General features: G+C 33.9%; 4 protein-coding genes across 7 annotated transcripts; 2 read left to right on the top strand and 2 right to left on the bottom strand.

Annotated features, from left to right (window-relative positions):
• Positions 1 to 1850: 1850 nt before the first annotated feature.
• Positions 1851 to 5577, bottom strand: LOC101245024 (DUF21 domain-containing protein At2g14520-like). The gene is made up of 11 exons (XM_010317737.4): positions 5278 to 5577; positions 5038 to 5114; positions 4877 to 4960; positions 4649 to 4762; positions 4414 to 4500; positions 3868 to 4007; positions 3677 to 3764; positions 2968 to 3041; positions 2642 to 2757; positions 2276 to 2529; positions 1851 to 2192 (listed from the first exon to the last, which is right to left on the bottom strand). The coding sequence occupies exons 1-11, from the start codon at positions 5456 to 5458 to the stop codon at positions 2130 to 2132; spliced, it is 1278 nt and encodes a 425-aa protein (XP_010316039.1). The 5' UTR covers positions 5459 to 5577; the 3' UTR covers positions 1851 to 2129.
• A 564-nt stretch (positions 5578 to 6141) lies between these two features.
• LOC101245323 (F-box protein SKIP23-like) lies at positions 6142 to 7368 on the bottom strand. Its single transcript, XM_010318970.1, has 3 exons — positions 7149 to 7368; positions 6665 to 7059; positions 6142 to 6552 (listed from the first exon to the last, which is right to left on the bottom strand). Exons 1-3 carry the CDS (start codon positions 7366 to 7368, stop codon positions 6142 to 6144), a joined length of 1026 nt encoding a protein of 341 aa, XP_010317272.1.
• Positions 7369 to 12085: 4717 nt separating this feature from the next.
• LOC101245217 (GTP-binding protein At3g49725, chloroplastic) lies at positions 12086 to 19500 on the top strand. Of its 2 annotated transcripts, none has more exons than XM_004231902.5 (13): positions 12086 to 12873; positions 15014 to 15078; positions 15189 to 15251; positions 15462 to 15551; positions 15673 to 15785; positions 15970 to 16038; positions 16819 to 16963; positions 17047 to 17102; positions 17223 to 17273; positions 17883 to 17937; positions 18041 to 18097; positions 18256 to 18375; positions 18485 to 19500. In XM_004231902.5, exons 1-13 carry the CDS (start codon positions 12429 to 12431, stop codon positions 18995 to 18997), a joined length of 1842 nt encoding a protein of 613 aa, XP_004231950.1. In that variant the 5' UTR covers positions 12086 to 12428; the 3' UTR covers positions 18998 to 19500. The 2 variants fall into 2 exon arrangements, with proteins under 2 accessions (XP_004231950.1, XP_010316040.1); XM_010317738.4 differs by having other exon boundaries at positions 12301 to 12873; positions 15186 to 15251.
• LOC101245514 (probable pectin methylesterase CGR2) lies at positions 19463 to 24887 on the top strand. Of its 3 annotated transcripts, XM_010317739.4 has the most exons (8): positions 20006 to 20131; positions 20338 to 20431; positions 20989 to 21144; positions 21301 to 21340; positions 21617 to 21652; positions 22438 to 22812; positions 23666 to 23721; positions 24404 to 24887. In XM_010317739.4, the coding sequence occupies exons 3-8, from the start codon at positions 21028 to 21030 to the stop codon at positions 24554 to 24556; spliced, it is 777 nt and encodes a 258-aa protein (XP_010316041.1). In that variant the 5' UTR covers positions 20006 to 20131; positions 20338 to 20431; positions 20989 to 21027; the 3' UTR covers positions 24557 to 24887. The 3 variants fall into 3 exon arrangements, with proteins under 3 accessions (XP_069150702.1, XP_004231951.1, XP_010316041.1); XM_069294601.1 differs by lacking the exons at positions 20006 to 20131; positions 20338 to 20431 and adding an exon at positions 19463 to 19555; XM_004231903.5 differs by lacking the exon at positions 20338 to 20431 and having other exon boundaries at positions 19794 to 20131.
• Positions 24888 to 26499: the final 1612 nt, after the last annotated feature.

Genomic DNA, 26499 nt, shown 5'->3' with positions numbered 1-26499 from the left:
ATTTATTAATATGTAAAATTACAATTCTTAAATTTTTCATTTTTGTTGTTTTTCTTAGAATATTTCAAGTTGTTTATTAATAAGTCTTTATATTTTCATGTTTGTTATTTTTCCGGAGTTCTAAAGTTATTTCAAAATTATGATTAATTTATAATTTTAAAAAAATTTAGTTGCTTTCCTACCTATCTATTTACTTATAATAAAATATTTGTCTCAATAACTCTAATTTGTTTGTTTTTCATTTTCTATAATTAATGTACTTTATTAGTGTAATAATGTACAAATATTACTCTTATTATGTTACAAAAGTTCAAAGTCATATTACCTCTTAATTAATGTGACTTTTTATTTTTAGGAATTTATTATGTTAAATGTAATATTTATTTAAAATGTGAAAAATATTTTTTAATATTTTGTGTTTAGGCCAAATAAAATTAAAAGAAATAGGAATTGTGTATATGTCATTTTTCTGAATCTTTTTTTCGTAGTTAATTCTCTCTTTTGTTCTCTTTTATGTTATTTTTAAATTTTATATTTTTTTCCAATATAAGTTGTCCCAAAAATAATTGGATATCTAAACCTAAGTATAATGATGATGATGATGATAATAATAATAATAATAATAATAATAATAAGTATGAAATTTAACTAATTAAGATTTTTAAACTTTTCTTTATTTAAAATTTAATTATTAAAAAGTCATTAATACAAATATTAAATTAATCTAATATTGTACAATAAAAATAATTAAAACATGTGATGATTGGGTCATGAGGAGGACAAGTAATAGTAATTGTGGATAATGATTTATAATAGTGTTGGCTAACTATATAGTCATGAATACTAACTATTAATAGTAATCCGAGTTATACATTGCCGAAAAATTATACTAAGAATATAATTTAAAAATTACAAATAAGCATAAAAGAACGATTAGATGTAAAGTTTACATAAATATATATAAATTATACTAAGAAAATCTCAAATAAAAAAGAAAAAAATGGTCACAAGTTTACATTTAAGTAGTTCTAATATCACCCAATTCTTATTACCCTCCCTTTTTCTCTATAAAATTTATTTTTAATATTTAACTTTTCGAAGTTCACATATATTGATTTCTTAATAAATTTCATATTTAATCTAAATATTTTTCTTAGTTTCTCTTCTATAAAATTATGTGATTAAAAAAAATTCTTTTTATTAAAATAATTATTGATATTAATATGTAATTTTATTTTAATCTTTTTCATAACTGCGCAAAGCGCAGCTAAGTACACTAGTATTAACTAATGGCGGAATACCTTCGACATCTATCGTCACAACCGCACAACTATCTTGACTAATAGAACCCATTATTTTCTCGCTTATCCTAATTTTTTCCGTTCATCTAAGTTCATTTGATCTAATATTCTAATGTACTTTGCTTTGAAATCTGAATCAATTAGGTAGGCTACATGTTATACTCCTATTGATCCATTATCCAAAGCCGTACCTCTCTAATTAACAAGTGTTATACCTAAGAACTCAAATAATTTACAATCACTCATTAAAATTTAAGATTAGATGCCTAGGTGATTAGTCGTGCCTACCAATCTGTTCAAAGTTACTTTTTTTCTTTTCAATAAATATATAGAGTTGTACACTTGCCACTTGCCAGATGATCGAACCACATACGTCCGATAACTTTTAAAATATAATCAAATATATATATAAAAAAATAATTATATATTTAATGGTATGTCCTTATGACTTAAAAAGTATTAATGTTTGGGCGAATTGGTAGAGTGTCATTTTAATTTATAAAAAAGAATTGTCTCAAAATAAGTGTGATCTTAGGAAATAGACAAAAATTATTCCAAGTATAATCTTACGAGGTTAAGTTAATAAAGTACAATTGCTATATTTATTGATTTTTAACACGTGATTTTTGCTGAGATAACATTCTTATTTTGCAACGGAAGGAGGATACTTGTGCTAGAAGTCAAAATTAAGAGGGGGATCAGGGATTGACATGTTGCATAGATGATGAATAAATAACTTTGTGCAAATCAATCCATTTCCAAATGACTTGTTCCATCAGGTTGTTCAAATGACACGAACAATGCCGAATTTGAGGCTTCATGAGTACATTACCCCGTGCGTCTCGACATGAAATTGACATCAATATGATCTGTCTCATCATAGATCTCCTCCTACACCAAGAAATGAGTACCAATTTCAGGTGTGACAGAAATAAAAATAAAAACGTACTTACAAGAGGAAACATTTTCTTCACTTTTAGAAGCTCCTCAATGACATCTTCCATGGTAATGATCCCAATTACTTCTTCTGAAGGAAGAGCTGAAAGTGATTTTTCCTTAATTGGCAGGATCTCTGGGTGAACTTCCTCTGACCACCTTCTGCTTTTCGACAACTCCCTTTGCGAAATACTTGCACTGAATCTCTTTGACTTCCTCAATGATCGTCTGGCCCTCGAGCTTTTCCTTTGATAAAACATTTCTCCAGGAATGTTCAATCTCACTTCTCTTACTGATAATAGCATTTCACATGTAGAAATCACCACAGAAAGCCAGAGGAATAGATATGCTAGATTACAGTAAAATGACAAGAAAATATATACAACTCTTAAGTTCTTCCTTACCACGTGTGGATAGATTGGCGATTGTACCATCTGGCTTTTTCACAACAGCAGCCATGTGGCTGAGACCTTTCTGGAATTCATTTAGTATGTCATACAATGGCATTGTTGCTGAAACTCTAGTATGTTGTGCAAACGATGTTAGGGACTATTTAACAATATAATGCTATGATTAACTAACCTAAGAAAATATTACAGCAGTTTGTTAGGTATTAGAACTGAATTCAAATAAGAAATTGGAATTCGTGATAGTGACTATTATGCAGGCTAATATCCAAGAGACAGCTTTCTATGAGGAAATTTGGATATTTTGTTTCCATCTGAACTACCTTGGGATACGCCGTATTGTTACATTCTTCACGGGCACATTATCACTTGGATTAATTGTCACCAAATTTTTCACCTGTTAATCAGAACAATAAATTCTTATGATGTTATCGCCATAAATAGTAATTAAGCATACATTAACAGAGTCAGGCATCTATATGAGACAACTATTTTAACTCAAAGAAAAGCTCGATTCTGAATCATGATTCAGTTTGAATCAATAAAGGTTCAGGCGGATCCTAGGTGAAGCTAAGTAGTTTATAATTATACTTCATGCTTTGTAAAGAAATTTCTACTTTTCGGTTCTCTTTGCATTTTGCACTAATTAGTGAGTCTTTTAGTCTGTTGGAAAATCTGAGAATTTTTGATTCATTTAAACCCTTTGTTTCCTTTTCCTCTTTTTGTGGGTACTGCAACTCTTCATACTTCTTTGCTATATATTGCTCCCTATGGTCCATGGATAGCCATCATATTATTTTATCGGAGCAGGCACGTGTACTGGATAAGATGAAAGATTTTGCTCTTGGGACACCAGCACTTCCCAGCTTAATTCTAGTAAGAAGGTCAGCACAATTTCCAGGGATATGTATAAGTTCATCTATTTTGAAACTTAGCATGAACAACATATATCACATATATTTTATCTGAATGGTAAGTACATCTCAGTGACACATTCTGATGTGCATTACTGAAACAGCAGGATATAATTACCAGGACAAGTCCAATTATGTTTGTTCGATGTTCGTTGTACACTGGAACCCTGCTATGTCCCTTCTCCAAGATTAAGTTTATCAGAACCCTACTCAAAGACATCTTTATTATGTAAGCTAAATAAATTATTGTAGACATTATAAATTCCTATCTATTTTGGTGGTGGTCATGTAAACTCTACTGAAATGTACCTGTCAAGATTGGCATTGACATCAATAGCAAAAGTTTCAGATATAGGAGTCATGGCATCCCTTGCAGTCTTCTCAGTGAGCTCAAGTGCTCCTGCAATTATATTTGTCTCATGAAGTGATAATTCTCCTCCTTTTCCAGCCTGATTAGCAACAACAGTGAGAGGTTAATATATATGACATCTCCACAGTGTCTAAGAAGCCTCAAAATGGTTCACGACTATATAACAGTCAAGTTGCCGGGATTGGCAAGTAGATGTACAATTTGCATCAAATTAGGATTAGGTCAAGGAGGAGGAAAGGTAGATTCTGTATAGTGGTTGGTCCAACCATAGGTTCATAAGTTTAGCAGAACTCACAGTAATGTGTCCGAACCCTATATATGTGCAAAAAAACAAGTATAGCTAGCATTAAATATACATTCCAAAACTCATAGTGTCTAAATTCAGGTTTTGCCTTTAATTCTGAAAACACCAAACATTTTTCATCCTTGAAACTAAAAGAGGGACAGAATAAGAGTCTTTCAGCAGAAAGTGATAGGTAAAATACCTTATTACCGTGCATGTCAACTAAAGTCATCAATTCAGCTCTCCGAAATAGAGCCTTATGCCTTTTCCCCAACAGGCGGTCTAAGATCTGGTGATTAAGAACATAAGAAGGCAAAACTACACATACTATTCTTTTCTTGATAGAGTAAGTAAATTTATCAATTTATTTTTTCTGTTGTTGTTGGAAAAACACAATAAGATGCATTTCTTGTATATGCAGATGGAAATATTCGCACCTTACTTATTGGATAGGCTATTGGAAACCAAAACCAAATAAGAACTCGAACAAGTGGAGCAACAGTAGCACCAATGGCTAACCCATACCTTGTACAGAGAGATTGTGGTATAATCTGCATCCCGAAATGTTACTTAATTGGATCTTTATACTTGAGCAGAAAAAATATCTTTAAAAATCCCTTTTTGCACATGCTAAGGCGTTTAATTTGCAAAATTCGAGAACTAACCTCACCAAAGAGAAGTATCAATGTTACTGAAAGAAGTATTGCTCCCCAATCTGGTACTAATTCATCGAGAAAAACAGGAAGTGCCTGAGAAATCAATGTATTCCTATCAATTGCAGTTGAATTATAAATATTACAGCTTCTTTTATAGCAGCAGCGCTTACCTCCATAGCAGCAGCGTTGCTAATCAGAAGCGTACATAGCAATAGATGTTGTTGCTTCACAATGGGCAAGATCTTTGCTGAAGTTACCAGAAAAGTAGCAGTTAAACTTAAACATGTTGATCCACAATTCAACAATTAACTCTTCAATCTTGTCAAAAGAAGAAGAAAAATTCACTTGTAAACTCTATAATTGGAAATGGAGCAAGAAGAAATAAATGAATATATGTGGAGATCACATACAAGCATGGAGACGGTCTTTGGGCGTTCCAGATTTTGCAAGAACTTCAAGATCAATGACGCTCATAGACATGAGGCCTAACGTGAGGCCAGACATGAGACCAGCACACAAGACTAGAAACACAACTGCTGCAATATAGATGAAGAACTCTGTATTGCAACATTTCAAGTAGGTGTGTCCCATTTTAGTTTCTTCCTTGCTAATTCCCCCTTTATTGTTTGTGTCCTCTTAATGAAATGTAATTCTCTTTATGAATATGCTTGAAAGATTAATACAAATGAAAATAGCTAGTTTTAGGCGAGAAATCCCATGAATAATTAGTGGAATACCTTTTTGCCTGCATGCTGGGAATAATAATATATTCGGTTACCAAACAAGGCTAAATTTTTTAAGGATACTATTTGAATTGATTTCGAATCTTTTGTCACAAAAAATGGAGGCAATACAACTCCATGGCTATTGAATTAAAATCTTTAAGTCACCTACAAAACAAGGTTTGTGACACGATGAATTGGCCAAACTTTAATTTGGAACAGGCAAAAGGTCAGCCCTAGCAATCCGATGCTTAAATCTCTTGGTTTACTCGATAAGTACATGAATCCAATGGTTGCCTAGTTAATTTTGGCATTATTTTTTTACTAAAGAAAGACATCATTAATATATTCCCATTTAGAACCTTCCGGGTCTGTGTTGTTTATCAAAGTCCAGTTCAGGAAAGAGTGAGATTCAAAAAGTTATATGATAGAGAAATTAAAGAATTGATTATTTAGAATGTGATTTCTGTAACAATTTTTTTTCCATACATTAAGGAAACGAAAAACAATAACAAAACATACACAAAGAAAAACTAGACTGTACGTATGAACCTAATTGAGCTTTGTCGTTGCATCCTTGTCCTGCTCAATGAAATCTTCAGGGTTGTGTATGTACCAGATTGGCGTTGGCCACAACCAACGTTTTTCAATATCATGGCATGGCAAGGACTGTACCCTTCTACTATCCAAGTCGTAGACACCAATGTCATAACCTCCTTTAACACCAAACTCGTGGAAATCGAGAAAATTATCTGTGAAATAAATATGATTCCCCTTATATCCATGAAGATCAGAAGATGCTATTGAAATTGATGTATTTAGTCCCAAAAACAACACATTTTCACCGATGTTTTCCACCTTACACCAACTTCGACGGCTAGGTTCATACATATATAAGTTGAAGAAAGTTGTTCGATAAAGATAAGTTTTGCTGTCCCCTGTGCTTTTCGTATGCCTTTGAACCTGGAGCAGTCCAATTGAAGTCTTAACCAAGTAGCGTCTTTGCGGATACCCTTCTTCTTGTGGTGGTTCTATAGTATCAACTAGTTTTTGGAGAAGCAGACAAATCAAACACCTCCACGTAACTTGTAAATGTCACAGCATATAACTTTTGGTCATGAAAGATGGCATCATCATATCCCATCCTACCTTTGGCAATGCATGTCCACCTTTTATCTCCAACTTTACAGTAGGCCAAGTTACAATGACTACCATAAATTGCAGCAACCATACAATTAGGAGCTTTGCTTGAGGTAGGACTTGAAGATAGGACAAGTTTGTCTAGAAAACTATTGTGAACATGAGATGCAGCTTCAAGGTAAGTGTTCTTTTGTCCATCATAGGGTTCAAGTGCATATTCAGTGTCAAGCTTCTTTGCACAATACTTTCTCACATCAGGGAACTTATACCTCGGTGGAAGGGCGATTTGAACCCTAGTGAATGGGTTAAAGAGAGAGATTCTAGGAGAATCTTCAATAGAAACTAACCAACTGTGAGAAGATCCTCGAAACTTTTTACTGAGGACCTCATCTGGAAGTTGGAACCTCAAGGTAGTGAACCTTTCTTTTCGTGTAAACTATAAAACTTTTCATGTTCTTTATTTGTGTCATTATTACGAGGTAGTAGCAACCACGCATGCGAGCGAACCTCAATAGTTGGCAAGACGGATCTCCATGAAGTACAAACACATGTGAACCGAACTTGATCAGTATATGTAACAAGACAAGTAGCTATGGACCACAACAGATCCTTTGGAAGCTCCGACCATCCCGACGCCATTTACACTACCTAATCTGATCGATCACTATTCCGAACAACGATATGAGAGATTTATAACGTTTCCGATTTTTGGTTCAGAAAGATTTAAAGAAAAGATTTAGAGTTCTCCTATAAATACATCTCAAAGTAATCCCAAACTTACAAGGACAATAAATTCTTTTCCCAAATCTATTAGGACAAAGTGTATTCTAAAATCTAAACCAACAGTGATTATGAGTTTTCTAAGGAAAAAATCTAAGACATAAATAATAATGTGATGGCTTTTGAATATAGAGAATCAAACTTGTTAATTTTATAAAATCTTTTACTTTAAAAAAAATAAAATTTATATAATTGAAAACTATTTAAAGAGTATTATAAGTTTTTATAGTTAACAAATTTAAAATAACTAAAAGTACAAAATATGAAAAAATCACGGAAAAACTAACAATTTTCTGTAATGAATTGATTGGAGAGGGGTTCTAAATTTATTTCGCCCATTATTTCTTACGTAACGACGTGCAGAGGGGCCGCTTTAAGTTGCGAATAATACTCATTTTATTTTAATTTATGTGATATTTTTCTTTTTTCAAAAATTAAATAGTTTAAATTTGACAAAAAATTTTGCGCCTGAAATCTTCATTTTGAATCTTGTATATTACGTAAAAAGTACTATAAATTACAAATTACAATAATTGATAATCCAAAATATTTAAAAGATTTATGAAAAAGTTTAAATAAGCTTATTTGAATTTCAAAATTTAAAAAATGTCACATAAAATAAAACGAAGGAAGTAATAATAATAATAATAATAATAATAATAATATGATAATATACTTGAAAATTAATCGTATCACAGAACTGATAGAAGTGTGTATATAAAATTGTGTCCTAATAACACAGTTATTTTAGCTCACTGACCCGAAAACGAAAAGAAAAAAAGTTCCTAAAAACAAAAACAGAGTTCACGGATAAGAAGTAAGAAGTAAGATAAATAGTTTAGATTTGGGACATTTGGCTTTTGAACCGGGAACAGCAAATTGCTTGGAAATTCAGCTATTATCATAAGGGAGATCTTCTATTTCTTGCAATTTCAAGGATGTGGCCATGGTCACTCCAAGTATATATATCTCTTTAATGTTCTTTTTCTCCTCTAAAAGATTAGTTGAAATTTGTTTATCTACATAGGTAATAGTAGAAAATAAGAGACCTACAAAACTAACCACTATGGGAGATCCCTAAAGTTTTTACCAAGGAACTAATCTGGAACCTCGAGTTAGTGGTGGGGGAGCCAACTTAACATTGGGGATTCATTCGAAACTCCTTTCACAAAAAAATATATCATATTTGCATGATTATAATAATTTTCACATATATATTAAATGACGAACTATCTTTGGCTACTTCGTATGTTTATCTTTTCAGATTTTGAACCATTTATCAAAAATTCTGGTTTCACCACTTAGATCCGTTTGGATTGACTTAAAATTTAGTTTTTAAGTCAAAGTGAAGTGACTTTAAATCAAAAAATAAAAAGTAGGCGAGACCTACTTTTGATTTCTGACTTATTTTAAGTCATTTTTTACTTATTTTAAATCATTTTCTACCTTGCCAAACACTTCATAACTAATTCTAAGTCATTTTTGATTTATTTCAAATTATTTTTTATATTTATCAAATACTTTAGAAATAAAAAATTTACTTAAAAATGGCTTTGACCAACTTTTAAGTCAATCTAAGCAGGCCGGTAAGTGAACCTTCCTTTCATGTAAACTATAAACCTTTTCATATCTTTTATTTGTTTCATAAGGAGGTATTAGCAACCCCGAACCTCGCTACTAGGAATAGTTGACAATACAAACTTTCGGACAATAATTCAGCAGATTTACGATACCAAAATATAACTAATTGGTAATTCATTCAAAATTTCATTATTTATAAAAGTGTTGTTCAATCTTGTATTTTCAAGATACTTAGAATAAAGTAGAATTTGAAGAATTTGATAAGACACAACAAAGTTTTAGAATATTTTCACAACTAGAAAATTAAAACAATAGAGAAACTAAAATCAGAAATATATTAGAAAAAAGAAGAATTGTTATCAATTTGTGTTTAAAGAATCTTAGTATTTTCAACAAACTTTGCAGAAACATAAAGTTACCAAAGTTTAATGAATACCAGAATCTGGAAAACAAAAAGAAGATCAAGCTCACTGAACGTACAATGTCTCCTTTAGAAAATTATTTCCCTTTAGTATTCGAGGTTTGATTTGGAATATGTCATCATAGGATAGAATGATCTCGATCACCAGTGTATTGATACCCAAAACGATGGTGTCAATGAGTCACTCAATGGCAGTAAAGTAAAGTTAAAATACTAGATTTAGTAGTAGAAGAAAAAGTCCAGAAACTCTATTCTTAAAATGAGAGGAAGCTCTCAATTTTTATAAAAGATAAAGGGTAGTGCGAAAAAGTTCTTATTGTGTCTTACCAAAAAGGTCACAAATCTTTGAAAAAGTTACAATCCTTTGAACTTTTCATAAAAGTCACCATTTTTTTTTATAAAAGTTGCAACTTTTCATCAAATTCTAACCAATTATGTAACTCCCGTGTCTCAAATATAAAATGCTCAAAAGACCAACAAATAGTTAATGAATCAGTTAGTTACTTGTATAAATATCTGATTTGAAGGGAACGGAATGCAAGACAGTTCAATTATTTTAAGCTCCTCATTTCTTCTCTCTCCTTTCTCATTTCCAAATCAATTGCTGCATAATCTTACACTTTATTCCTGTTTCTGTATATATTTATGTTTTGCCCTGTCTATATCGTGAAGCATCGTGTTAAGTGTTATATTGAATGGGTTAGAATCAATAAATTTCATGTTTGTCTGAAATCTGAGCTCTAACTTCTTTATTGAATCTTTGTATTAGTAAGCAGGTGATACGCTATCATATACTTTGTTTTATATATTGTGACTGCCCCGTCATTACTTATTTGTTTGAATCAGGTTTTTGTTTTCAAGAATTACCTAATACATTTCCTTCTTGGGTCTTGTTATTTTTCATGCACAAAATAAAAGTCTTGACACATGGAGTCTGTATACATCTTGGGTGAGTTTATTCATCTTTGATTAATAAAATAGTTTTAAATTTGTTTCTCTTTTCAAATGATCAAACGTTTTTTTCTTAATTAATATAATTTTTTCAAATTTAATCAACATGTTTAGTGAAAATATCAGATAATTGCAAATTATTGGACATTTCAAGCATTACTATCTTCTTGAAGCGGAAAGAGAATCTCTAAACTTTTAAAGGAATTTTTTGTTTGAATTTTGTTATAATCAAGTTTTCTTAATTTCTTTAAAACATTATATGACCACTCTGTTTTAAATAAATATTTTTATTTAATTGTGGAAATAAAATTTGACATTTCAAAGTGGTTTTTTCCTCCTCCTAAAAATATAAGTTCAAACACCTACCCAAAATACTTATAAATTTGACCACGAAATTATATTTTTATAACAATATAAATAGTATATTATTCTACAATCATAATATGTTATTTTGATAAAAACTACTAAAAACACAATTAACCGCTATTATAATTTGTCCAATTACAATTACACTAATCTTTTAGTGAAAATAATAATAATAATAATATCAACTGATTATTGTTTAATATAATATTCAAAAAGGGCCTAAATATCCTCAAAGTATTGAAAATAGTACAAAATTACCCTTCATCCACCTATTAGCTCCAAAATGCCCTTTCCACCCACCTATTGGGTCCAAAATATCCTTGTCATCTACCTTTTGGTTCAAAATTGACCACTTATTTAACAGTTTTATATTTAAACTATTTAAATATTTTTTAAAATACGTGGCGCTCAACTATTTGTTATAATTTAACTTATTAGTGTAATTTATAAATCAATCCACTATCCACTCATTACTAATTAAATCCTTCTAAATTAATGAACCCATCACATTATTAATGCAACTTACTGTCAATTGAGTGTTTTTAAAAATATAGAAGTAAATTATCATACATTCAAGTGGCTACATAAAAATCATCGATAAACTTAAAAGTCTGACTATGTTCATCTTAATTATTCTTACATCTCAATTATGTGATGTTACTTCATAGGTAATTTTTTTTCAAAATAATATATTAAAGGTTTTAAAATAAATCATAAACATTTATAAAATTATATTTAAAAAAGTGCATGAATTAATTCAGGATGTATTATTTATTTACCTTTAATCATAAATTTCCAATTTAATTTTGAAACAAAGTGTCCTCCTAAATAAGCGGCTCAACCTAAATTTAATTGGGGCTTCGATTCAGACTCGAATAATTTTGAATATCATTTTCAGTAATCTATAATTTCATCGTGTTTTAGTAGTATTTATGACGATTTTGATATTATAATTATATTATTAATTGAGTGAGGTTTAGTTAGTAATGAGTGGGTAGTGGATTGGTTTATAAAATATATTAATAAATTAAATTTATAATTAATAGTTGAACGCCAGTATTTTAAAAAATATTTAAATTTGGAGCCAATAGGTGGATGAAAAGGACATTTTAAAGCCAATAGGTGGATGAAAGGTAATTTTATATCATTTTCAATATTTTAAGGCTATTTTAGGCCTTGTCGGTCTCTTCACGATTTTTAAATAATCTCTTCAAAACGTGCCTGCATATTTAGATCAGATTATCAAAAAAGGTAGATGGGAATTAGTTGAAACTTAAGGTCACCAAAAAAAAAAAGACTTTTCATAAAATATAAAAAATTGGGACAAGTTTTAAAATTTAAAGAGAAATTAATAGTTAGGTAAATATTTGTCCCAAGTTCTCAATGGATTTTTAGAAATTAGAGTCGCATACATTTCCTAATTTAGGCCTATCAATAAGGGTTGGGCTTGGGCCGTTCAACTTTTAGCGAAATCGGTTTTGGGCTAACCCACCATGCACAATGCCAACTCCACCGCCGACACTGTTACCCCATATATATATATGCCGTAGAATATCAGTTGTTACCGGCCGGAAACGCCTAATGAACACCGTCGTCTCCGATGTTAAGAACAATCTCTAACTTGCGATCTTCTTTAACCTCCGGGATTTGCCTTCCTCAAGCCCTACGCCACTTCTCTCAATTCTCAATCTCTCTACTGCCTACTCAAACTCAATCAATCCACTTGCTCGTTAATCCATCACCGTCTACTCAATCATCTTTATTCCATTCTCTGTCATCACCTTGTAGCTCTCTTCTTCTACAGAAGCATCAAGATGGGTCAGGAGATGACTTCAACACGGACCCTAAGAGTCCTCCAAGGCTATTTGTTGTTCAGCCTCGGTTTCGGCCTGATTCGGTTCTCAAGCCTAAACTTAATGAGGCACTGAACCTGGCTAATTCCCTTGAAGAACAAAGACATGGGTTCTACGATACTGAGTTTCTTGATAAACAAATGCCCCATCATCTTGTCGTCCAAAACCCGGCTTCTCGATCAATTCGCGCTGGTGCGTTTTCCATACCATTGTTCCTCTTGTCACGTAAAATGTTAAATGATTCTTTGCGTTCTTTGTTTCAATTCGCACTACGAGTGTCAGAACACTTAATTTTGATCAAGAAATCGGATATAGATTCATCAAATATTTAATAAATTTAATGTACATATTTGAAAATAAACATGGAATCTGCTATAATGCAATATAGCTAATAAGTTTGAGAAAATCGTAATCAAAGGAAAAGTTGTTTGAATCCTCGCATAAATTCGGTTAGGGGCATTATATGAATTCTCTGTAGAAATCCAAACAATAGTTGTATTAAATCTGTAGGTAACTGTAACATATAGTAAAACCAAGAACCAGGACCTCCAAGATTAAATCACAGGTGCTGGTTTATGTTCTTATGTTCTTTCATAGACTGGGTAATCAACTTTTCAGACAACTGCTGAAACAAAAGCATTCTTTTTAATTTTTCTAGTTTTTTTGACGCTCTTTTTTCAGGTAAGCAAATAACCAACAGTTACTGCGAACAATATGCCAAATTCCCTTTCAACCTATAAAAAGTGATGGAGAACTTGTTATCTTCATGGACGAGTCCCTTTTGAATTTGTTAAAACTAACCTCAGAATTATGTTATATCTGACCTTTGAGTATGTTGTGAAGAAAAATGCCTTTTCTACTCTAAACTGCTAACTCTAATCTCATCCTATTTTAACGGAAAAAAATCACGGAAAGTAGTTCGTCTGAATCTAAGCAATGCAGCAGCCAGAATTGTATATTTTTCTTAATATTCCTTCACGTGTATTTAGTGACCGGATATCTACACATTGAGATAAAACTGTACAGTCTAACTTTTATAAGATTTTAAAAAGGCTTGCTCAACAGAAGTGATTATTATCTTCAACTTATTGATACATTTTGTGTTACAGCCGCAATGTCATCCCTAAAAAGGTACATAAAATAAGGCTACCAAGTGCTGGTTTTCTCATATGTCACCTGGTTTCCTTACCTGTATGAAATTTGAGATTTCATGAATGTATTGAACACAATTCCTTAACCTGTTTTCAAGCATTTTAGCTGGTTATGATCTCTTCCCCATTGAATCAAATGCATTAATTTTTCTTAAAGTCATTAATGTGAAGTATGATATTGTTTTGTCTTATCAATAGCTCTGAAATAAGCAAGAAGGTTCTCCATTATGGTGGTTCATTTCTTCAGGGAGTGAAGACAGTCAACTTAGAGTAATGTCTGTCACATTGAATGTAGTTAGTAAAAGAGTATCTGAAACTGGGAAGATACAGTAAAATAGCTTAAACAGGTTTGATCATTGATGGTTATATTTGCACTTTGAGCTCTGCTTTTTCCCAGTTGATATCTTCCATTCTGCAATATTGCTTGTACTTGGGAAAGAAGTAAGAAACTTGGGTAATTTATGTAAAATTTATAAATAATCAATCTATATGAAGGCTCGTTTTTATGCCCCCATTACCTCGAACAACTATAGTGCTACTTAATAGGGAAAACAAACTATGGGCTTGGGCAGTTATAGTGCTACTTATAAAGCAACAAAGTCACAAAATAAGGGCTTCATTCAATAACTTTAAGTGCTTGACGCACTGTCATTTTGACATATCCTAATACTTCCTCATCAAATTTCATTTTTGTTTCTTTGAAAATGTGTTAAATGAAACTATCATGCTGGCAAGAGTACAGAATTCTTATTGGTAAATGATTATGCTGACACCACATCCTTAAGGGAAAGTAAAATTTCTATACCACTTTCCCTCTTTTTCTCTCACCTTAATCACCTTCAGATCAAAACAAAGTTGACTGTGTTCTCTATAGAGGGGATATAGAAAGAAGCAGAAGAGTTATTGTTGGAACTAGATATTTGTGCTCACATTTCCCCCTTCATCTATGCTAAAGTTTGTCTGTTGAAACTGTCTGATAGACCTCAGCCTTTGCAATGGGGTTCTTCCTTATAGAATATGGTCGTCGAAATGCTTTCCTTATATAAGAGCTGACTTGTTGTTTAAGGGGGAGAGTGTGAATCTTCCTGAAGTTATTGGTAGAAAGCATAGCCAACTCTTGGTAAGTTTTTGATCTATGGCCTATTCTTGAAATGATTTGTGCATTGTGCTTGTTATGGCAGATACATTTTTTGGACCTGGAACTGTGGATACAGTGAAATGCCATGTTAATTCTTTGGATACTCAGGTAGAGGATTTACTATATGAATTTGATTTAATAAATTCATTAATTCTCCTAGCATTATGAAACTGTTAACGGTTAATCAGGCTGATAGGTCACTGGCATTTTGTTAGCAGGAAGGAATAGATGCCATTTTTGTAAATGCAATTCTTACTGGCATACAGCAGCGAAATTTAGAAGTAAGTCATTGTGCTTGTTGGTTTATTAATTTTCTGATCTAAAAGAAACTGATTGAGCCATTGGAAAAGTTGCTGACTTCCTGTCTTGTTAGTTATATTCATAATCTGAAGGCAGACATCAATTAATCTCACAGCTACAATTATCCATCAGCCAAGGTTTCTATGTATTCCCCTTAACTTTTATTTTTATGATTTGTTCTTCAACTGCAGCGGGCTTGGGGTAAACCTGTTCTGGACCGTGTAGGCCTGATAATAGAGATTTTCAATGCACATGCTCAGACGAAAGAAGCTAAGCTACAGGTGACCTGCTGCTCTATCTTGCTATGGTGTTCAATGTATTTTTAGATGATCGTTTTTTGTGCCTAATGAAGAAGGAATACTTGGACCGTCGCAGTCGCTCTGACTTTCCGTTAACTTACAGGCTGAGTTGGCTGCACTTATGTACAAAAAAAGTCGTCTTGTTCGTGTGCGCGGTCCTGGTGGACGTTATGGTTTTGGTGTAGGTGGAGAAGCTGAAGTAGTTAGTGCCAGAGGGTAATTATTGCTTACTGGCTTTTATCTCTACTGAAGGATGCATTTGGAAGTTCAAAGATTGATTTCTTGGCAGAGTTGTCCACTTTTCAGTTATATGTTTACTGTAACCAAGATGATTGCTGAAATTTAAGAAATTGCAGCTGCTGCTGCTAGAGTTTCTGAAGTATGCCATTTTCACTTGCAGGAGAGGAAGCGGGGGACGTGGTTTCATTAGTGGTGCTGGAGAGACAGAATTGCAGCTTCAGCGGCGCAGGTTTGTTACTGACCTTGATGTACTATAATTTTGTTAAACGTTTTTGTGGATAGATAAAGCTGGATAGGTTCAGTCTGTCACTTGAACATGTAGAGAATTTCTTAAGCTAGAGAACTCTTAAGTTATTGATATAGGAATGAAACGTGGTCAAAATCAAGCGAAATAGACATTGAGGATGCATTTATCCAGCCACCCAGCCCAACTAGCTTGCCATTGAGGCATAGTTGTTCTTATTATACAAACTTTCTGGCTAATAATTGATTGTGCATGTTTTTGCATACACAACTCTGTGTATGAGTCAACTTATGCAAGGGATCTCGTTTAAAGAAATATTATTTGAGAGTCTAAAGGAATATGAACCTCACTTTATTAGAGATTCAGATGCAAAATGAAGCTGAGTGGATGAATATAACTCAATAGTCTGTAGCAGTAAGCAACTACTGCTTTCAAGGGCTATATGATATCATCATATTTTTTGTGATCATGTGTGTGTTCTCTAGAACTACAGAAGAAAAATGAAAATGAATGTGGTAACTTGAAGAATAGTCTGTGATAATATATGGTTTAACCATGAAATGTTTGTCAGTGGAAATATATTTGTCCTTTTGGGTTTGTCGTGTATTTGATTAGTGAATTATTTTCAGTCAATAGTAGAGGTTGTCTATATACTGAATACATTCCGTACTCACTGTTTCCAGTTAGTTGTTAATGATCCAATAGTGTTTCACTCGCTCATGTATACATATGATATATTTCTACTTCTACTGCTTTCGGTTTCAGAATTTTAGAACGGAGGAATCAATTGTTATCTGAGATTAAAGAGGTTCGTCGTACGCGAGCATTGCAGCGTGCTGCTCGTAAGAGGCATGGAGGATCAGATGGTCAAGAAATTCCTACAGTTGCTGTTGTTGGTTACACAAATGCTGTAGGTTGATCTGAAACACGTAAATCCTATTAATGTGATATTACTACAATCTCTTATGATGGATGAAATTGTTTCCTTAACAGGGGAAATCTACTTTGGTTAGTGCAGTATCAGAGAGCTTTCTCTACTGTGATGATCGGTATGGTAAACAACTTGCTAGTCTGTAGTTTGACTCTGATGCTGGATGTCAGTTAAGCTTGAAATTGTGACAAGTTGAGTTATATGACACTATCCAACATTTGGGCTCTTAATTGTGCAGATTGTTTGCCACAGTGGACCCCAAGTTAAGAAGTGTCGTTCTCCCATCAGGGTAATATGAAATTGGATGAATTTGTTAGACCATCCATCTAGTGAAGAGAAACTAGAAGGACCTCCCTTTTGGTTTGAGAAATAATTGGAAAGTTTAATGTTTCCTTACACATAGCTCTGCTACAGTTTGTTAGTACTCTTAAAAGCTATGATGCTGTAATAAATTGAAGTTTTTGTTTCAATTTGTCCATACAATATCAATGTCTTACCAAACATGGATAGGAGAAATAAGAAATAGACATCTGACAATTTTTTTTCTATTTTGTAGCTTCTTACTGGAAGTGAATTGCAGTTCTTAATTTTTTCATGTAGTTCGCTTTGTACTTCCATTAAACTTTTTTGTTGCAAAAACGTTGGTGAAGTTCCCTAAGCAATCAATTTAAAAAATGAAGCTATTTTCGTCAGACTATTCAAATAGACTTATCCTGTTATACAGAGAAGTTGATATTTCTCTAAGTGGAAAGGAGGTCCATTAAGTTTTTCTTGCATAGATGGGATGTCTTAGTAACTGGGTTTACAAAATATTGAAGTAGCTAATTTGATTTATGCCTTTTGCCGAGAATGATGCTCACCCCCTTTTTGGTCATTGGATTAAATACTTAATATTCAGAAGGAAAGTGCTGCTCAGTGATACTGTGGGATTCATATCAGAATTGCCTATACAGGTGAGTGGATAGTGTCACCACCTGGTCCTCTTGTTATGGCAGCAGAGACCTTAGCAATCACTTGGACTTGATTTTTCAAAAAGTGTTCTTTTATTTTGTGCAGCTAGTAGAGGCCTTTCATGCAACATTGGAAGAGGTTGTTGAAGCTGACCTTCTTGTGGTATCTTCTTTCTCTAATTACATTTTCGATGTTGTTAACATATTATGTGCTCCCAAGCTCCACCAAATGATGTTGAACACAGAATTGTAATCTGTTAGCTAAAGAAAAGTTGCTTGAACTATAAAGTTTCTAATCTGATAGATTCCATATTCTTGCAGCACGTTCTGGACTCGAGTGCACCAAACCTAAATGAGCAGCGGGAAGCAGTGTTGCAAGTTCTCGGGCAGATAGGAGTCTCTGAGCAGAAGCTCCAGAATATGATTGAAGTTTGGAATAAGGTAAGTAGAATAACACTATCATTCCCTAAATTTTAAAAACGGACGGATATTCAAAAATTCTGAAACATGGATCCAGATGCATTGCTTCAGTATTTCGAAATTTATGTAGATTGATCTTCGCGAGGATTTTGTTGGAGATGGTTATTGCAATGAGGATGAAGTTCCTAGCGGGTTAGAAGAAAACAATGATGTTGCATCCAATAAATTGTGTGAAGAGGACCTCCTTGAATATGATGATAATGAAGATGAGGACTTTGAGCAATCAGGCAAGCTTGGAGAGGTCATAGATGATCAACAAGGTAACTACACCGACGAGTTGGTCTCAGGTGATGAACAAGAGTCCTGGGTCGACTATAATGGTTCCTTAGTGGGCTGTGGGAGTGCTGAGGTCCAGCAAAACGACCCCTCTAACAAGTGGGAGGTCGTTGGAAGTGAAAATCAGTTTGGATCCGAGTCTGCTCCACATGTCAAGACATCTGCCTTAACAGGTGTTGGGTTGCAAGAGTTGCTGGAGCTTCTTGATGAAAAATTGAAGCCCCAGAAAACCATAGAGAAGGATATATTTGACCGTAAATGGAGACCACCACGCACAGAGGATGCGAGAATAGCGGTTGAGCAATAGTGTTTATTTATAGCAGCTGTGGAAGCTTTAACATAGATAGGAGGACTCATGACTAACAAGTACGTACGTGCATCCCCTTGACATGGAATATTCGAACATGGATTGGAGCTGCCTTTTGGACTGTGGTCATCAGTTATTCGGGATGTCTTCACTCCCACTTTAAATATGAATAAGGTTATTCTATATCTGGTATTTCTCAGAATATTAAGAGGTGCTATCAAACTACGAAAATGCCTATTGTAACGGGTTCACAGGCTCTCTTGCAAGTTACATGCTTCTGGCTTTCACACCCATTTTCGGCCCACAGCCTGTAGTGTATAGATGATATTTCCTTTATGTTACATCATGTACTTTGAAAAACTTGTGAGCCGTGACATATCATGTGCTGTTGTAGAAGTAGACGTCTCAAGTGCTTGTGTGACAAAACTATCAAGTTGTAGAGCAAAGTCCGAAGTGGTTTGTGATTGTATATTTCTCAGTTATCAAAGTAGAGCTTTTCGCCATATTCTTCATCAACCAGTACTTGCCGACACACTTTGGGAAATCTGATAAAACCAAGTACGTAGCAGAAAGCTCATTTATCCATTTCTGCAACTGTCAGCCCTATCATTTTTAGACGTTGTTCAGAGTACAAAACCTAAAATTTTCCAAAGGCACCAGAGATACCAAAATATCTTTAGAACTCGTGATTAATCAATTAAATATGATTTTAGGGAGGTTAAAAAATAAAGTAGAAGTCTTTAAAAAAGTTTGAAAACATATTCCTTAAGAAATTAAAAGAAAGAGTATAATTAGTTCATGTTAAGTGTAATGAGTATGTAATATTGTTATGATTAATAAAGATGGATCACCGACGGGGCAAAATAATATAGTATCGCTCTCTATAATAAAGGATGAAATCCTACGTGTTTGACATTTGCTGTCTTTCAGGGTCCCCCATCCGCTAGGCTAGTTTTTGATTGGTTTTCACTTACTTACACCCAAGAAAATACGCGTTCCATCTGACCTGAGCATGCATATGTTTCTAAGTAAACACAACAATAGATCCAAATCTAGCAACAAACAAACAACCTTTGAAGATTAATTCTTTTTTTCCTTAATTCCCTATTCTAAAGCTTCTCTCGTCGTGATTTGGTTGGTTTCCCTTGCCTCTTTCAATTTCTACCCTGTTTCCGATATTCATTTTCTTGAAATCTAATCTCTCTGTTTTTATACTTTTTCTTGATTATACTGTCAAATGCCATTACCTACTTCATCTAAATTCTGAATCTTGTTAACCGATTCTCTACTTGTCTGAATCTTGAATCTTGATTTTGCTGTTATTTATGTTATTTCTTTAGCAGATCCACATTGTCCCTTTTGGCCGCTCATTTGTTTTCTTCAAGAATTGCGTATTGAGTCACTTTCTCTAGTTGAAAGATAAAACCATAATTGGTAACTCGTTCAAGATCAAGAAACTTTTCTGTCGTTATTTTTGGATAATGAAGTTCTTTCTTCTGTTGAAATTAGAGTGGCTGTAGTTTCGTATGTGACAATCCATGTGTAGAATAAAAAGAAAGTTGGGTGGATTTCCATTTTTGGGTTACTTTACACATCTGTATTTAGTTAAGCTCATTTATTATATTTATTTTGGGGATCCTTGATCACCATACTGGTTCTTAATAGTCTCTGTGTGTGACCCAAAGGTGGTTTAAAAACAACATGCTCGTGTTCAAATGTGATTTAGGACATGAAGTTTATGGGTTCCTACAACTACCTCAAGTTAATATACTAATGATTGGATTTACATTTAAATATGTAAAAATATTTAGATTTCTTGATACATCTACCTAATCTAAGCAATAGTTGCTGATTTCCTGTGAATCCACATATCATATTGTGGATCCGTTGTGTTAACAATTGATCAACAATACTTTGTTTCTACATGTTCATATCTATTGTTGGAGTGAGGAGCATTGGTTACAAAATTTCTTTTTCTAATTTGGTTCCAGGTGTAGTATACTGGACTCAATACTCCACTAAAAGCAATTATGTCTAGAAGGCCCGGAAACCCCACACGGCGCTTTGCTGGTGGTGGAAGCCTCGGAGGCCTTTTTCATCCGAAATCGCGCCCTACTCCTTTGTTACCTACTGTCCTTCTCATTCTTGTAAGTTCCATAATTACTTATCTGAAGGCACTATAACTGGTGATCAAGTATGATTCATTCTAGCTATATATATTCACTTTGTTTTAATATCTGGTCTCCTAATTTGGGCTATGTTTCCAGTTAAATGCACTTAACTATTTTATCTACTAATTTCAGGGTGCTGTCCTTGTTATTGGCTATTTCTATCGAGGCTCAGGTATTTATTTTTTCCTTGGGTCTAAAATAAGCAATCATTTCAGTGTTGTCTGCTTCCTAATTTTATGGGATCACCGGCTGCATCTGTGATGATATATTTTTCTTTCCTACACCAATCAGAAATTTTCATTGGCTATTGTTCTTATCCTCTCAACACATACTTCATATTATCTTATTTTTACTCAGTGGTAACAAGATCCCAATTGCCAGTTGTATTTTTTGCTTTATAGTAATTGGCTTTCTATATGTTGGCTGATTGGTTATGTTTCCATAATAGGTACATCTGGAAGTTCAGCACTCAGCAGGCTTGAAGGTAAGCACCCTCAAGTAATGGTAGTTTCTGTCGCATCATGCCATTAAATTATCTCTGTGTTTGTGGTATTCATCAATAATGGATTACACTTGCTTTTTCAAGAGGATAATTTAAGATGAATTGCTAGGGGATATGGGAGGTCAGGATTTCAAACAAATAATTACACAAGTGATCAATGTTAAAGTCCTTGAATCTGAAAGCTTCTTACCTTGGATTTAATACCAACAATTAACAGCGGAAAGATTTCTCAGGTTTCACCGCTAATTCAGATGCCCAAAGTAGGGAGCCTTAATCTACAAATTAGTAGCTTTTTCAGGATCCTATATGGGGAAGAGTCTCACATTTCTTGCATGCTAAAACCGTTGGCATCTTTCCAAATTTAGTAAAGATCTGTAGTCTAGCAATTCACATTCTTTATTTCATATAACTGATCAATGTCATAGGAGATCATGGAAAGAGTCATAGTCTTAAGCTACATAGGGGACAAGTGTATATTTCTTGAGTGATTCTAACTTGTAGAAGGATATGTCAAAGCGTAGTCAGTCATATATTTTGTACATCATCAAATAGTTTGCCTTCATCACGAACTAGAAAGATCTTTTATTCCATCTTGAAATGATTCATACAGGATAAGACTGAAAGCATGTCTGCTAGCATCTCTTATCAGACTAAACGAAGTTGAGAGTGCATATCTTATTTCAGGGTGTGATGTTCCACTATGAGTTTGTACTGTATTTGCGAATTCAGTTTGTTCAAAAAAAGCAACTCTCTTTCGATGGTTGCAGGTGAATTTACCTGCACTTCGGAGGTTCACCAGGCTATACCTTATTTAAAGAAGGCATATGGTGACAGCATGCGCAAAGTTTTGCACGTGGGGCCTGATACTTGTTCCGTGGTATCCAAACTATTAAAAGAAGAAGAAACTGAAGCATGGGGTATTGAACCTTATGATGTTGAGGATGTTGATGTGAACTGCAAGAATCTTATCCGCAGAGGAATAGTACGTGTGGCAGACATCAAATTCCCATTACCCTACAGGCCAAAATCATTTGCTCTTGTTATCGTTTCGGATGCAGTAGATTACTTATCTCCTAGATATCTAAACAAGACTATTCCAGAGTTAGCAAGGGTGTCAGCTGATGGTCTAGTCATAGTTACAGGTAACTTTTTAAACTTAAGGTACACTGCGTGAAAAGTTCTTAGCTGTTATTAAAATTGCTTTTTCTGGAGTACTGCCGACAAATGCTTGACATTTAACTCTTATAATTACTCACTAAAGATACCTCTTGTGGTGAACAGTTGGACTATATACAAATTGAATTCATGTCATTATACTACTGCTTCGCAATAGCCTGGTTTTTAGAATTAGCAAGCGAGGTTGCTCCAGTGACAAGAGGGCTCCACTTCCAACAAGAGGTTGGGAGTTCAAGTCTGTAAAGGAGCGAAGTGGGAAAGGGATCCTTTTTGACTCCTGACAGGGGAGGGGATATGGAGGGTTGCAGTTCACCAATTAAAAAAAATCAGAAAAAAAGTCTTCTAGTTTTAGAATATATTCGATACGTCTATATTTGGAGCTAGAATATCCTCATTGGATATAGTTAATCTGCTTATGAGAAAATAAATTCTCTAATTAAGCCAACTGTGGATAGTGCCTTCTTTTGTTTGGGTAGGTGGTGTTGAAAGCATCTGCCTCCCAGAGCTAGTATCTTATAACCTTCTCCCCCCCCCCCCCAACCCCCACCTCATCCCCAAACACACATGTGCAACACCCAAAAGGAAAAAAAGTAACAAAGGAAAAAAGAAAAATCTGTAAGAGAGTTCCTATTTATAAGTTAAATGCCTACCTCTGTCACTGCCGTACATAGCACATGATTAATTGAATATTTGCTTTTGAGAGACAAATATCTTTCCCTCCAAGTTACCGTGAGGAGAATATCTGTTGTTATTGAAAGCACTTTGTGGTTCATTTTACTTGATCGTATGTTAATTTTTTCTATTGTTCTAAATTATCAGGTTACCCTGGTCACTCCAGAGCTAAAGTCGCCGAGCTATCCAAGTTTGGACGTCCTGTAAGTTGCTGTCTCGTCATTCAGTTATCACTTGGTTTGGTTGGTAATTGTTGTCAGTTGATTATTGATTTTGAATGGCTGTTAAATGCACTTTGAGCTTCTGTCTATGATGGTACACCCGTCCTATTAGAGTAGATTACTTCAATTTAATGTGTATAGGTACCAACATAAGAGTTCTACTTTCGTATATTAATGAAGTTGAGCTCACAAGTGGACTGGAATTTTTCTGATTAGTCCCACATTCCACATAAAAGGTCTTGTGTTGCTATTTTGGGTGATTGATGGTGGAAAAAGTAATCAAAAGTATGAAAGTCCCACGTCTAGGGTAGTGAACGCATCTAAGAAACATCTCTCTCGATGTTCTGAGGGACGATTATAGGTTAAATGCTTATTAGTTGAAATGCATTCTGTGGTAGCTTCCTGATGTGGGGTATTTATACCACTAAACCAAGAACTAAGCTGAAAAATTAAGTGTTAAAATAACAAAAACAAACTAGAGAACTGATGTTGCAATGTGCAGTACTATCTACAGCACCAGGTTGATGATCTTTTGCTTATTTGAAAACTGTTCTCAGGCATAGATTCTCTAATCTTTAGGAAGACATGATCCTTGTATCACTTTTTTCCTTTTATCATTCTGCTCTGAAATTATAGCTAAGAGAATTTGGTTTTCCATGTATAGGCAAAAATGCGGAGCTCTTCTTGGTGGGCACGCTTCTTTGTGCAGACCAGCCTACAAGAGAACGATGCTGCAATCAAAAAGTTTGAGCAGGCTGCAGCTAGTGATGGATACAAGTCTAGGTGTCAGATTTTCCATGTTAAATCATTTCATTGACACATCAAACCATCTCACAATTCAAGAGACCAATCTCTTCATTGTCGGTGACATTTTTTAGCAGATCTATATAAATTTCGTTTTTGCACCTCTCACAGCCAAAGGGCGAACAGGAATGAAGAAAACTATCCTGCATCATTTTGAGTATTCAATATGTACAAGAAGATTAATTGAAAGTTGAAAACTTTGGTTTTATACAGCCAACAGATCATGTAGTTAACAGGTTTAGTATTTGGTATGAATTTTCATCTGTATTATTTATTATCAGGATGTTGCTGTACCTAGCATTAAATTTCTCTGTATGGTAAAATCTGCTTCACTTTTCTGTCCATCTTATCTAAATCTCTTGAACCACATATATATATATATATATATATCCCTGTCTGTTCTACAATCTTTTAAAAGGTAAATGCTGCTGTTATTTACAATTTCTTTAGAGACTCGTGTTAATCAGGATTTGTAGAAAAACGAATCAATAGCAAAAAAAGATGGAAAGAAGGTTCCTTGACTCCCTGCATCTCAGAGTTAAATGTTGCAGTTATTGAGTTTTTCAATAATTAGACGGATATTTAGGGCTTTGCCAAGTACATCTAGTTTGTGAATATGAGCTGTATATACAAATAGTACCATTTTAGTTAATCATATAATTAGCACAAAAATTCGTAATGAACAACAGAACTTTTCTATACGGCTATACCCATTACATACACCACTTCTTCTTTATCCTGAATAGAGCTGCACCCATGATGATGGGTCTGCCTGCCCAACTCTACGTTGCTGCAAACTGGTCTAGCCTATGTTGGCAGCTCTATCCAACACCAAGAAAATTAATTCACTTACAAATTTTGTCTCTCGCTAATTAACACCCTTTTAAAAGGAAAGATATATATACTTTCTTTTTATTCTAATGTAGAATTGGAAAATAAAACCCCTATTATGTTTGATTAAATGTGTTTGGAAAAGGAGAAGTTATTGACCGATAAGGTGCCAGAGCTACTCCTATAGCCTAAACTGCAACTTTGATGCTAAAACTTAAAATGTAGGTTTCCAACTTTGATGTTCTCATTTTATTGGAATGTGTTAAAAGTTTGTTAGATTACACTTGTGGAGATATCTGCTTCTATCACTTCCGATAGATGTACATGCATCGCAATAGTTTAATTAATGATCTTTTCTTATGGATTGAATTTCAATGGTTCGCAACTCTAGCACAAATTAAATACAGAGGTAACGACACTTGATCTTTTGTGGTTTACATTTAAAATTTCTTAAATGTCCAACAAGATGGATTACTTGTCAATTGTCATGGATCTTAGGTTAAATATTTTTCTTGTCTAATTCACAACATAATGCTGGATCCAAAACATTGTCAATGTTCAATCCAAGAGACACTCTCCAAGTCTAAGCACAATGGTTGCCTAACACAAAGGGATCCAATGATGATTTTTGTATAGATTCAACTACACCTCCAAACTTGTAAAGCAATTAGTACATGATGGAACCAATTAATTATATATGGTCAGAGACTCGGAAGTACAGATCTGTTTCTGAAGCATCTGACTTACGATGGTTCATTTCAAAGGGACTAAGGAGGCATATGAACATGGGTATCGAACTATTTATTAGACAGTTTCTGGGCTTCGAATATTATAATTGGGCCATGTTCCTACAAAGTATGTTTAGTTGTCTTATTGATGGCTAGCTCAGCATGTTAGCCCAATGGACATTACCAACAGTGGTAGCCTACCCACCTGAGAACAGCAAGTTACCATCGTGCCTCCCTTGATGCGGCACCTCTGGACACATGGTTTTATTTCTTATTAGATTTTCTAATCATTACATTTGTTTGGGCCCGTCATACAAAGATTTTTCACCATTTTCTCATGTGATTCCACCAACAATTTTAGTGTCCCATGATACTTCGTTAACCTAACTCTTAACCA

The sequence above is a fragment of the Solanum lycopersicum genome, chromosome 2, assembly GCF_036512215.1.
Source record: "Solanum lycopersicum chromosome 2, SLM_r2.1".
Taxonomy (NCBI): domain Eukaryota; kingdom Viridiplantae; phylum Streptophyta; class Magnoliopsida; order Solanales; family Solanaceae; genus Solanum; species Solanum lycopersicum.
Note: the sequence above shows the minus strand (reverse complement) of the source record. Positions and strands in the feature narration are given on the sequence as shown.